Genomic DNA, 12,704 nt, shown 5'->3' with positions numbered 1-12,704 from the left:
AATGAACACTGTGAAAAATAAAAGTATGAAAACAATTCCATTTATGATACATAAAGAAAAAAATTAGGAATAACTTAACAAAAGATGTGCAAAACACAGCGAGAACTTAAAAAAATCACTGAAAAAGGTAGAAGGAGACCTAGATAAGAGGTTCCAGTTCAAGATGGAGTATGTGTGCTCATCTCCTCCTACAAACACCAAAATCACAACTAGCTGTTGAACAATCATCGACAGGAGGATGCTGGAACCTACCAGAAAAGATATCCCACATTCAGAGACAAAGAAGCCAAGGCGAGACAGTAGGAGGGGCACAATCACGATAAAATCAAATCCCATACTCTTTGGGTGGGTGACACACAAACTGGAGAACAATAATACCAAAGAAGTTTTCCCACTGTTGTGAAGGTTCTGAACCCCACATCAGGCTTCCCACCTGGGGATCCCACAAAGGGACTGGGAATCCCCAAGGAATCTGACCTTGAAGGCCAGTGGGATTTGACTACAAGACTTCCACAGGACTGGGGCAAACAGACTCCAGTCTTTGAGGTCACAAACAAAACAAAATAAAACCAAGACTCAGAGAAAAGGAGCAATGACCCCACAAGAGACTGAACCAAAACTACCTGCTCGAGTTGGAAGGCCTCCTGTGGAGGCACGAGTCAGCAGGAGCACACCACAGGGACTGGGGCACTGGAAGCAGCAGTCTGGGAAGGTTCCCCTTGGGGTAAAGCCTCTTGGAGGTCCCATTAACTTGATTATAGACCCCAGGGCTGGGTCGCCTCAGGCCAAACAACTGGGGAAGGAGAACAACCCCACCCATCAGTAGATAATAGGATTACAAAGCTTTACTGAGCAAGGTCCTGCCCACCAGAGCAAGACCCAGTTTTTCCCATCACCAGTCCCTGCCATCAGGAAGCTTACACAAGCCTCTTAGCCTCCATCATTAGAGGGCAGACAGAAGCAAGAAGAAGCACAGTCCCACAGCGACTAAAACAAAACCCACATTACAGAAAGTTAATCACGATGAAAAAGCAGAAAGGTATGTCCCAGGTGAAGGGACAAGACAAAACCCCAGAAAAACAACTAAATGCAGTAGAGATAGGCAACCTTACAGAAAAAGAAATCAGAATAATGACAGTGAAGATGATTCAGGATCTCGGGAAAAGAATGGAGACAAAGATTAAGAAGATCCAAGAAATGTTTACCAAAACCTAGAAGAACTAAAGAACAGACAGACAGAGATGCATAATACACTGGAAGGAATCAACTGCAGAATAAATGAGGCAGAAGAACCACTAAATGATCTGAGGACAGAAAGGTGGAAATCACTGCAACAGAACAGAATACAGAAACATGAAAGAAAAGAAATAAAGGCAACCTAAGAGACCTCTAGGACAACATTAAACGCACCAACATTTGCATTATAGGAAATTCTGAAAGAGATGGGAATACCAGACCATCTGACCTGTCTCTTGAGAAACCTGTATGCAGGTCAGGAAGCAACAGTTAGAACTGGACATGGAACGACAGACTGGTTCCAAATAGGAAAATGAGTACATCAAGGCTGTATATTGTCACCCTGCTTATTTAACTTATATGCAGAGTACATCATGAGAAACACTGGGCTGGAAGAAACACAAGCTGGAATCAAGATCGCCGGGAGAAATATCAATAACCTCAGATATGCAGATGACACCACCCTTATGGTAGAAAGCGAAGAAGAACTAAAGAGCCTCTTGATGAAAGTGAAAGAGAGTGAAAAAGTTGGCTGAAAGCTCAAAGTTCAGAAAACTAAGATCATGGCATCTGGTCCCATCACTTCATGGCAAATAGATGGGGAAACAGTGTCAGAGTTTATTTTTTGGGGCTCCAAAATCACTGCTGATGGTGATTGCAGCCATGAAATTAAAAGATGCTTACTCCTTGGAAGGAAGGTTATGGCCAACCTAGATAGCATATTTAAAAGCAGAGACATTACTTTGCCAACAAAAGTCTGTCTAGTCAAGGCTATGGTTTTTCCAGTGGTCATGTATGGATGTGAAAGTTGGACAGTGAAGAAAGCTGAGTGCCGCAGAATTGATGCTTTTGAACTGTGGTGTTGGAGAAGATTCTTTAGAGTCCCTTGGACTGCAAGGAGATCCAATCAATCCATCCTAAAGGAGATCAATCTTGGGTGTTCATTGGAAGGACTGATGTTGAAGCTGAAACTCCAGTACTTTGGCCACCTCATGCGAAGAGTTGACTCATTGGAAAAGACCCTAATGCTGCGTAGGATTGGGGGTGGGAGGAGAAGGGGACGACAGAGGATGAGATGGTTGGATGGCATAACCGACTCGATGGTCATGGGTTTGGGTAGACTCCGGGAGTTGGTGATGGACAGAGAGGCCTGGCGTGCTGCAATTCATGGGGTCGCAAAGAGTCGGACACGACTGAGCGACTGAACTGAAAAGAACTGAGAAGGAGAAGAGAGAAAGGACCTGAGAAATTATTTGAAGAGAGAATATGTGAAGGCTTTCCTAACATGGGAAAGGAAACAGTCAACCAAGTCCAAGAAGCAGAGTCCCGGACAGAAGAACCCCAAGGAGGAACACATCAAGACACAGAGCAATCAAACTGACAACAATTAAAGACAGAGATAAAATACTGACAGCAACAAGGGGAAAATGACAAATAACATACAAGGGAACTCCCATCAGGCTATCAGCTGATTTCTCAACAGAAACTCTACAAGCCAGAAGGGAATGGCATGATATATTTAAAGTGATGAAAGGGAAGAACCTACAACCAAGAATACGCTACCCAGAAAGACCCTCCTTCAGATTTGATGGAGAAATCAAAAGCTTCCCAACAAGCAAAAGTTAAGAGAATTCAGTACCATTAAACCACTTTTGGCCACCTGATGCGAAGAGCTGACTCATTTGAAAAGACCCTGATGGTGGGAAAGATTGAGGGCAGGAGAAGGGGACGACAGTGGATGAGATGGTTGGATGGCATCACCGACTCAATGGACATGGGTTTGGGTGGACTCCGGGAGTTGGTGATGGACAGGAAGGCCTGGCATGCTGCGGTTCATGAGGTCGCAAAGAGTCGGACACGACTGAGCGACTGAACTAAACTAAACTGAAACCACCTTTACAACAAATGCTAAAGGAACTTCTCTAGGCAGGGAACACAAGAGTAGGAAGAGACCTACAGAAAGTAAACCCAAAATAATTAAGAAAATGGTAATAGGATCATACACATTGATAATTACCTTAAATGTAAATGGATTAAATGCACCAACCAAAAGACACAGACTGGCTGGGTGGATGAAAACAAGGGCATGTATGCACTTCCATTTACCACATCACTCTGCTTGATCAACCCCCCCCCCCACCATCACAAACCATGTTCCCATATGGCTTGCAACTGTAATTATCATTTGGTTTTGTCTGGCTATTGATAGTGAAAACTCATAAACATCTTTTACTATTGTGATTATTCACGTAATACCATTGTATCATGACTGGTCAACAGAAAAATAACAGAACTCTACTACCAAATTAGGATCTAATAGAAAAACCTGTAAAATTCACTTTTTAAAATCCAGATGCATATCAGAATTACTTTGAAATTTTTTGAAAAACACAAATGCTCAAGTATTGCTTTTTTCCTCCAGAGCTCCAGATGTTTCTAATGAGCAGTCATGTTTAAAAATAACTGGACTATATGACCTTGTTTTGTCAGTTTTCATTCCAATTCCAAAGACGGGCAACGCCAAAGAATGTTCAAACTACTGCACAACGGCACTCATCTCACACGCTAGCAAAGTAATGCTCAAAATTTTCCAAGCCAGGCTTCAACAGTACTTGAACTGTGAATTTCCAGATGTTCAAGCTGGATTTAGAAAAAGCAGAGGAACCAGAGATCAAATTGCCAACATTCATTGGATCATAGAAAAAGCAAGAGAATTCCGGAAAAACATCTACTTCTGCTTTATTGATTACGTGAAAGCCTTTGACTGTGTAGATCACAGCAAACTGTGTTTCAAGAGCTGGGAATACCAGACCACCTTACCTACCTCCTGAGAAATCTGTATGCAGGTCAAGAAGGAACAGTTAGAACTGGACATGGAACAACAGACTGGTTCCAAACTGGGAAATGAGTACATCAAGGCTGTATACTGTCACCCTGCTGATTGCAGAGTATATCATGTGACATGTCAAGCTTGATGAAGCACAAGCTGGAATCAAGATTGCAGGGAGAAATATCAATAACCTCAGATACACAGATGACACCACCCTTATGGCAGAAAGTGAAGAAGAACTAAAGAGCCTCTTGATGAAAGTGAAAGAGGAGAGTGAAAAAGCTAGCTTAAAAGTCAACATTCAAAAAAACGAAGATCATGGCATCCATTTCCATCACTTCATGGCAATTAGGTGGGAAAATAATGGAAACAGTGACAGACTTTATTTTCCTGGGCTCCAAAATCACTGCAGATGGTGATTGCAGCCATGAAATTAAAAGACGCTTGCTCCTTCGAAGAAAACCTATGACCAACCTAGACAGCATTTGTAAAAGCAGAGACATTACTTTGCTGACAGAAGCCCGTCTAGTCAAAGCTATGGTTTTTCCAGTCGTCACATATGGATGTGAGAGCTGGGCTATAAAGAAAGCTGAGCACCAAAGAATCGATGCTTTTGAACTGTGGTGTTGGAGAAGACTCTTGAGAGTCCCTTGGACTGCAAGGAGATCCAACCAGTCCTGAATATTCATTGGAAGGACTGATGCTGAAGTTGAAACTCCAATACTTTGGTCACCTGATGCAAAGAACTGACTCCTTGGAAAAGACCTTGATGCTGGTAAAGATTGAGGGCAGGAGGAGAAGTGGGTGACACAGGATGAGGTGGTTGGATGGGACATGAGTTTGAGCAAAAGCTCCAGGAGTTAGTGATGGACAGAGAAGCCTGGTGTGCTGCAGTCCATGGGGTCGCAAAGAGTCGGACACAACTAAACTGAACTATATGACGATCTATTATTTTTATCTGGCTTGTCTCACTTTTCTATTTCATATTCAGTGCTCCCATTTCATTCAGTTTATGTTCTCCAATTTCTCCATCTCTTTTTTTTTTTGATGTTCTTTCTGAAGCCTTTATCAAGTATAGTAGAAAATCTTTTGTATACATATATATAAATAGACACAAATGTATAATATATATATTGTAGAAAATTTACAAATTTTTGCCTAACTAAAAAAATTATGACATTTTGATTCTACTTGTTTGACTCAGTATGAACAGAATGCTAGATTTTTAATTAAAAAGTAGACATGCAACAATCAACAGAGGTTTAATGCATAGCATAGGGAACTATAGTCAATATTTTATAGTAACTTGTGATGAAAAATAACTTCAAAGATAATATATATGTATTTGTATAACCAAATCACCTTGCTGTGAACTTGAAACACTGTAAGTCAACTATACTTCAATAAAATATATTCAAAAAATAAAATTGGAATATATGAGGATCTTTTATCTAGTTTGTTTCACTTATTCTATTTTTTATTCAGTGCTCCCATGTCGTTTAGTTTGTTTTCCAATTTTTCCAACTCTTTCATTTTTTGATGTTTTTCTCAAGCCTATATCAAGTTATCAGGTGTAGTAGAAAAGCTCTTGTATACATATAACAAATACTACATATATTTTAGAAAACTTAGGAATTTTTGCCTAACTAAAAAATTTATGACATTTTGATTTCACTTGTTTGACTTAGTATGAAATATAACGCAATATATCTGATTTTTTAAAAAGATATACAACAAGCAACAAAGGTTTATTGTATAGCACTCTACAAGAAATTATAATCAATATTTTGTAATAACAATAAAAATAATTTCAAAAACAGTATGTGTATATGCATAACTGAATCACACAAAAAAAGAATTCTATTTCTTGAAATTTAGTAATGTTTATCTTTTTGCCAGTTTTTTAAAATGTCCTATGTATGATACAAAATTTTAAATATATTTGTGTAGGATGTAAGATTAAGTAGGATGTAAGATTCAGTTCAGTTCAGTCGCTCAGTCGTGTCCGACTCTTGTCTTTGCGACCCCGTGAATTGCAGCATGCCAGGCCTCCCTGTCCATCACCAACTCCCGGAGTTTACCCAAACCCATGTCCATCGAGTCAGTGATGCCATCCAGACATCTCATCCTCTGTCGTCCCCTTCTCCTCCTGCCCCCAATCCTTCCCAGCATCAGGGTCTTTTCCAATGAGTCAACCCTTCTCATGAGGTGGCCAAAGTACTGGAGTTTCAGCTTCAACATCAATCCTTCCAATGAACACCCAGGACTGATCTCCTTTAGGATGGACCGGTAGAATGTAAGATTAAATTAATATAAATAGAAATCTACTCTATTTAAATTATTAATGACATCATTCAAGATGCTATTTTTTCTGCCCTTGATAAAATAGCCTCAGAGAAATGTTAATATAGCTCACAATGATTATATATATTTTTTCTTTTCCCTTTATTTCTTCGATTTTTGCTTTATGTTTGTTTCTTGTTATTAGTTGTCTAATGGTTTATGATGTCTATCTTGTTTGTGAATCATATATTTCTTCATTAAAAATATTCATCCTTGTTTCATTTAAAAATAAATTTTAAAAAAAGATCCAGATAAATGGAAAGACATCCCATGTCCATAGTTTGGATAACTTAATACTAAGATGCAATACTCAAGTTGACCTAAAGAGAGTCAACAGAATCTCATAAAAATCTCAGGTGCCTTTTTTTTTTTTGGCAGAAATTCACAAGCTAATCTTAAAATGCATATAAAATATAAGACAGCCAGAAGAGACAAAATATTAAAAAAAAAAAAAAAGGACTTCTCTCGTGATCCAATGGTTAAGAATCTGTCTACCAATGCAGGGACAGAGGCTCAATTCCCAGTCTGGTAAGATCCTACATCCTGCAGGGCAACTAAGCTGCTGCACCACAACTACTGAGCCCATGCACCTAGAGCAACAGGAGAAGCCACCGCAATGAGAAGCCTGTGCAATGCAACTAGAGAGGAGCCCGTGCTCACAGCAACTAGCGAAAGCTCATGTGCAGCAATAAGACACAGCACAACTCAAAATATGTTAATCAGTTAAATTAATAAAGTTTTTAAAATAAAAATAACGTATAAAAAAAGAGAGGTGCTTCCCTGGTGGTCAGCAGTTAAGAGTCCACCCTGCAATGTAGGCAACACAGGTTTGATCCCTGCTCCACGAAGAGCCCACATGCGGAGAAGCAACTAAGCCCATGCGCCACAACTATTGATTCTGTACTCTAGAGCCCAGGAACCATAACTCCTGAGCCTACTTGCTGCAACTACTGAAGCTCCTGTGCCCTGGAGCCTGTGCTCCGCAACAAGAGAAGCCAGTACAATGAGAAGCCCAAGCACCGCAACAAAGAGTAGCCCCCGATCTCGGCAACTAAGAAAGCCTGTGTACAACAACGAAGACCCAGCACAGACAAAAATAAATAAATCTTAAAAAAAAAAAAAGGAAAAACACTCACTATAGAAAATAATCTGGTAGTTTCTCAAAAAGTTAAACATAGGACTTCCCTGGTGGTCCAGTGATTGAGAATCTGCCTACCAATGCAGGGGACATGGGTTTGACCCCTAGTCCAGTAAGATTCCACATGCCACGGCACAAATAAGCCTGTGTGCTACAACCCCTGAGCCAGTGCTCTAGAGCCCTCAAGCCTCAACTACTGAGCACATGTGCTGCAACTAGTGAAGCCCACCCTGTGCTCAGCAACGAGAGAAGCCACTGAATTGAGAAGCCCACACAATGAAAGAAGAACAGCTCTCTCTCACCACAACGAAAGCCATGAACACCCAGCACAGCCAAAGATAAAAATAAACAAATCATTTTTTAAAAACTTAAACACAGAATTATCAAATGACCCAGCAACCGTAGGTAAATACCCATAAGAATTGAAAGCATTCTCACACTAAAGCTTGTACAAAAACATTCACAGTAGTATTAATCATAATAGCACAAAGTGGAAACACCTTACTGTTCATCAACAGATAAATGGATAAACATGTGGTACATCCATACAACAGCATATTTATTCAGTCATGAAATGGAAACATGTACAGCTTTGAAAACATTATGCTATAAGTGAAAGACACCAAAGGCCACATTTTGTCTGAGTCCATTTATATGAAGTGTCCAGAATAAAGACAGAAAATAGATTCGTGGCTGACAGGGACTAAAGGGGCCGAAGGGAGGGGACGCAGGGGGAGTGGGGAAGAAGGGGAGCAACTGCTTAATGGGTACAGGTTTCTCTTTGGGGTGATCAAAATGTTCTGGAAACACAATAATGCTTACACAATACTGTGAGAGTACTAAAAACTACTGAATTTTACACTTCAGAAGGGTGAATTTTATGGTATGTGAATAACATCTCATCAAAGTTATTTTTTCAAAGACCCAAGGAGAGAAAATGGGGACTTTCAGCAACCCCCATCTCAGAAACCGGATCCCATACCCTCAATCCCACTGTGGACTAACTAGTAAAACCGAAGGTCCACCCTGAACAAGACTCGGAGGCTTTACCACCACCTCCACTCCACCCAGCATCAGAGAAGCTGTAGCTTAGGAAGACATGGAGATAATACTCCAGAGACTTCTCCACCAAACAGCAATTCATGTTGGCGAGTTATACCCCAGCCATGCAAAAATCTCTCCCTACCCCAAACATCAGTAACCTCAAGGAAGCATTTTGGGGGGACCAGGGAGCCCAGCAAAACCTCCTCTTGGGGAAACCCGTTCTCGGTGCAGAGCAAGGACTCCAAGGAGTTATAACCAGAACAAAGGTGCCCGTTCCCTATGCCCCACCCCACCCCCAACACACCTGCCTTTCACCAAGAGAGGGAACAGCAGCTGGGGGAGGGCAGGGAAGAGAGCAGAAACGGCTCCACCTGAGCTTCTTAGAAAGAACAAGTGTAAAACAGTAACCCCTCGAGGGCACGGTCACATCTGCCCGGAGCCAGCGGACCACTGAAATCTCCCAGCACCCTCTCTTCCAATGCCACAGGCTTGCTGGTTCCTCATTTTCCCCAAAGATGGTTTATATATTGTGGGGAGAGGGGGCGGGGAACATCATTAGGGGTCAAAAGGCCTGCTTGCCAGTCTGGGCCCTCGGCTCACGTGCCCACAGACACCTAAGAAAGCCAACAAGCCACCACTCAGCGTCATTGACTTTCACAACCCAGCCAGAAACCAGGCAGGTTGAGTTTTCAAAACAACCTCTCAAAAAGAGGGGCTTTGGTGTGCTCCCCACTGGCCTCTGGAAGGACCTGGGGCTGAGAGAGGGCAGCCTGTCACACTGACGCAGGCGTCCCGGGGGCCTAGCTGTTCCCACACAGGGAATAGGGTACACTCTCAACAAGACCCCCGTTCAGCCACCCACTGCTCAGGGAAACGGAGACTGAAGCTAGAGAGGCCCGGCACTGACCCCAAGTAACACCTCCAATCAGGCCGTACTACTGTCTGCCCAACTAGGAAGCAAAACCCGAGGGCAGAGACTACTGGTTTGTTAGCTCCGGCAGCGCGAACAGGGCCTGGCTCGCAAGAGGCGTTCACCAGGTGCCCGAACTCAGCACCGCCTGCACCGACCGAAATCTGGGTCCAAAGAGGACCGGCTCGGAACCCCGGGTCTAGCTAGGCGCCCACTGTCCCCGCGGAGAGACTAAAGCGCGGGCGGCCGCCGCTGACAGAAACTTACCGGGCAGGGCGCGGTCATGGCGGGGCCAGGGGCGCCCAAGGCGCCTGAGGAGCGTGAAGGAGCGGCGGCTGCCGTTGCGGCGCGTTCAGTTTCCGCGCCCCCAACCGCCACCAATAGCAACGCGGGTCTCTTCACCTCGCCCCGCCCACCGCAGTTAAAGGAGACGCTGCGCCTCAGGTTTTTGCCCGTCGACCCGAAGGAAAGCTGTAGGGCCGGGTCCACGGTGTCTGCGTCTAGCGCCACCTGGCCAGGCAACCTACGGACGGCGCCGCTAAATGCCTCTGTCCACCGTCACACATTCCCCCCGAGAAATTAAAAAGTCTAGGAATAAGGGGTTCCCCCACCGACCCGTAGCCAGGCTAAAAAGACCATGAACAGAGCCTTCTGGGATTGCAGTTCCAAGACGGTCCTAATCCTTGTATCTGGAGGGTACCGGGACTACATTTCCCAAGATGCCACGAGGGTGGGGCCAGGATTAACCACCCGAAGCCAACGCTTTAAGGATCACGGAAGTAGAGGGTGTGGCTCGATGTGCTTATGTTCTCTAAAAGCGTCCGCGAGGCCAGTTTTTCTCTCAGTACCCCATTCAGAGCCAATTATTCGCCCTTCAGAAATTTTTTAAGTGGTTCGCTCCTCCGAACGCGCTTAAAACAAGTGTCTGTTTAAAAGAACACTAGTCACTCGGCATCACATCCGTGGAATCGAAAGGCCTGGGATATATTCTCAGTTCTTGCCCTGATTCGCTGTGTGACCTCGGGGAAAAAGTAACCCTGCTCTGTGGACCCCAGTTTCCCAGTTTGTGATATGAGAGGGTGTTTCGCAGCCTGGCCCTCTCAAGACCCTCAGCGCTGAGTACTCGATGTAAATTACAATACCAGTTTAAAAGAGGAAACAATGCAGGGACCTGGCCACCAGAGGCCGCCCTTGCTCACTTTCTGCTGTCCTTAGACGCGCGGCCCCACCCCCACCCCAAGCTGGACCTGATCTAGACTGAACATTTTTCAAGATTTGTGAATCTTCCATCACCTCTCTGGTGAAGTATGGATTGTCGATACTTAAAATGAAGCAGGGCAAAGGCTAACAGAGTTTTGACAAGAGAACATACTGGTCATAGCAAACACCCTCCTCCCACAACACAAGAGACGATTCTACACATGGACATCACCAGATGGTCAATACTGAAATCAGATTGACTATATTCTTTGCAGCCAAAGATGGAGAAGCTCTATACAGTCAGCAAAAAAAAAAAAAGACCGAGAGCTGACTGTAGCTCAGATCATGAACTCCATATTGCAAAATTCAGATTTAAATAGAAGAAAGCAGGGAAAACCACTAGGCCATTCAGCTATGACCTAAATCAAATCCCTTATGATTATACAGTGGAAGTGATAAATAGATTCAAGGGATGAGATCTGATAGAGTGCCAGAACAAATATGGATGGAGGTTCATGACATTGTACAGGAGGCGGTGATCAAAACCATCCCCAAGAAAAAGAAAAGCAAAAAGGCAAAACAGCTGAGAAAAGAAGAGAAGCTAAAGGCAAAGGAGAAAAGGAAACATATACCCATCTGAATGCAGAGTTCCAAAGAATAGCAAGGAGAGATAAGAAAGCCTCATGTGAACGATGCAAACAAATAAAGGAAAACAATAGAATAGGAAAGACTAGAGATCTCTTCCAAGAATATTAAGAGATACCAAGGGAACATTTCATGCAAAGACGGGCATAATAAAGGACAGAAATTGTATGGACCTAACAGAAGCTGAAGAGATTAAGAAGAGGTGGCAAGAATACACAGAAGAACTATACAAAAAAGATCTTCAAGACCTAGATAACCACGATGGTGTGATCACTCACCTAGAGCCAGACATCCTAGAGTGTGAAGTCAAGTGGGCCTTAGGAAGCATAGCACTACGAACAAAGCTAGTGGAGGTGATGGAATTCCAGCTGAGCTATTCAAATCTTTAAAAATGATGCTGTTAAAATGCTGCACTCAATATGCCAGCAAATTTGGAAAACTCAGCAGTGGCCACAGGATTGGAAAAGGTCACTTTTCATTCCAATCCCAAAGAAGGGTAATGCTAAAGAATGTTCAAACTGCTGCACAATTATACCCATTTCACATGCTAGAAGGTAATGCTCAAAATCCTTCAAGTTAGGTTTCAACAATACGTGAACCAAGAACTTCCAGATGTACAAGATGGATTTAGAAAAGGCAGAGAAACCAGAGATCGAATTGCCAATGTTTGCTGGATCATAGAAAGAGCCAGGGAATTCCACAAAAACATCAACTTCTGCTTCACTGACTTCGCTAAAGCCTTTGACTGTGTGGATCACAACAAACTGTGGGAAATTCTGAAAGAGATGGGAATACTAGACCACCTTACCTGCCTCCTGAGAAACCTGTATGCAGGTCAAGAAGCAACAGTCAGAACCAGACATGGAACAACAGACTGGTTCCAAATTGGGAAAGGAGTATGTCAAGGCTGTATATTGTCACCCTGCTTATTTAATTTATATGCAGAGTACATCATGCAAAATGATGAGCTGGATGAAGCACAAGCTGGAATCAAGATTGCAGGGAGAAATATCAATAACCTCAGATATGCAGATGACACCACCCTAATGGCAGAAAACAAAGGGGAACTAAAGAGCCTCTTGAAGAAGGTGAAACAGAAGAGTGAAAAAGTCGGCTTAAAACTCAACATTCAAAAAACTAAGATCATGGCATCTGGTCCCACCACTTCATGGCAAATAGATGGGGAAAAAATGGAAACAGTGACAGAGTTTATTTTCTTGGGGTCCAAAATCACTGCAGATGGTGACTGCAGCCATGAAATTAAAAGACACCTGCTCCTTGGGAAAAAAGCAATGACAAACCTAGACAGTGTATTAAAAAGCAGAGACATCACTTCATATAGTCAAGGCTATGGTTTT

General features: G+C 43.0%; 1 protein-coding gene across 14 annotated transcripts in view; it reads right to left on the bottom strand.

Moving 5' to 3' along the window:
- Window positions 1-9,821, bottom strand: part of POC1A (POC1 centriolar protein A) — a 76,389-nt gene extending 66,568 nt beyond the window's left edge. For all 14 annotated transcript variants that reach the window (XR_014064088.1, XR_014064087.1, XM_081525290.1 and 11 more), the window contains exon 1: window positions 9,769-9,821. Coding sequence is in view for 8 of the 14 variants with exons in the window: in XM_081525282.1 (XP_081381408.1) it covers window positions 9,769-9,786 (18 nt within the window). In the remaining 6 variants the exon portion in view is untranslated. The remainder of the gene's footprint in view (window positions 1-9,768) is intronic.
- Window positions 9,822-12,704: the final 2,883 nt, after the last annotated feature.

This window comes from Giraffa tippelskirchi, chromosome 9, assembly GCF_054371585.1.
Source record: "Giraffa tippelskirchi isolate mGirTip1 chromosome 9, T2T-mGirTip1v1.2.pri, whole genome shotgun sequence".
Lineage (NCBI taxonomy): Eukaryota > Metazoa > Chordata > Mammalia > Artiodactyla > Giraffidae > Giraffa > Giraffa tippelskirchi.
Note: the sequence above shows the minus strand (reverse complement) of the source record. Positions and strands in the feature narration are given on the sequence as shown.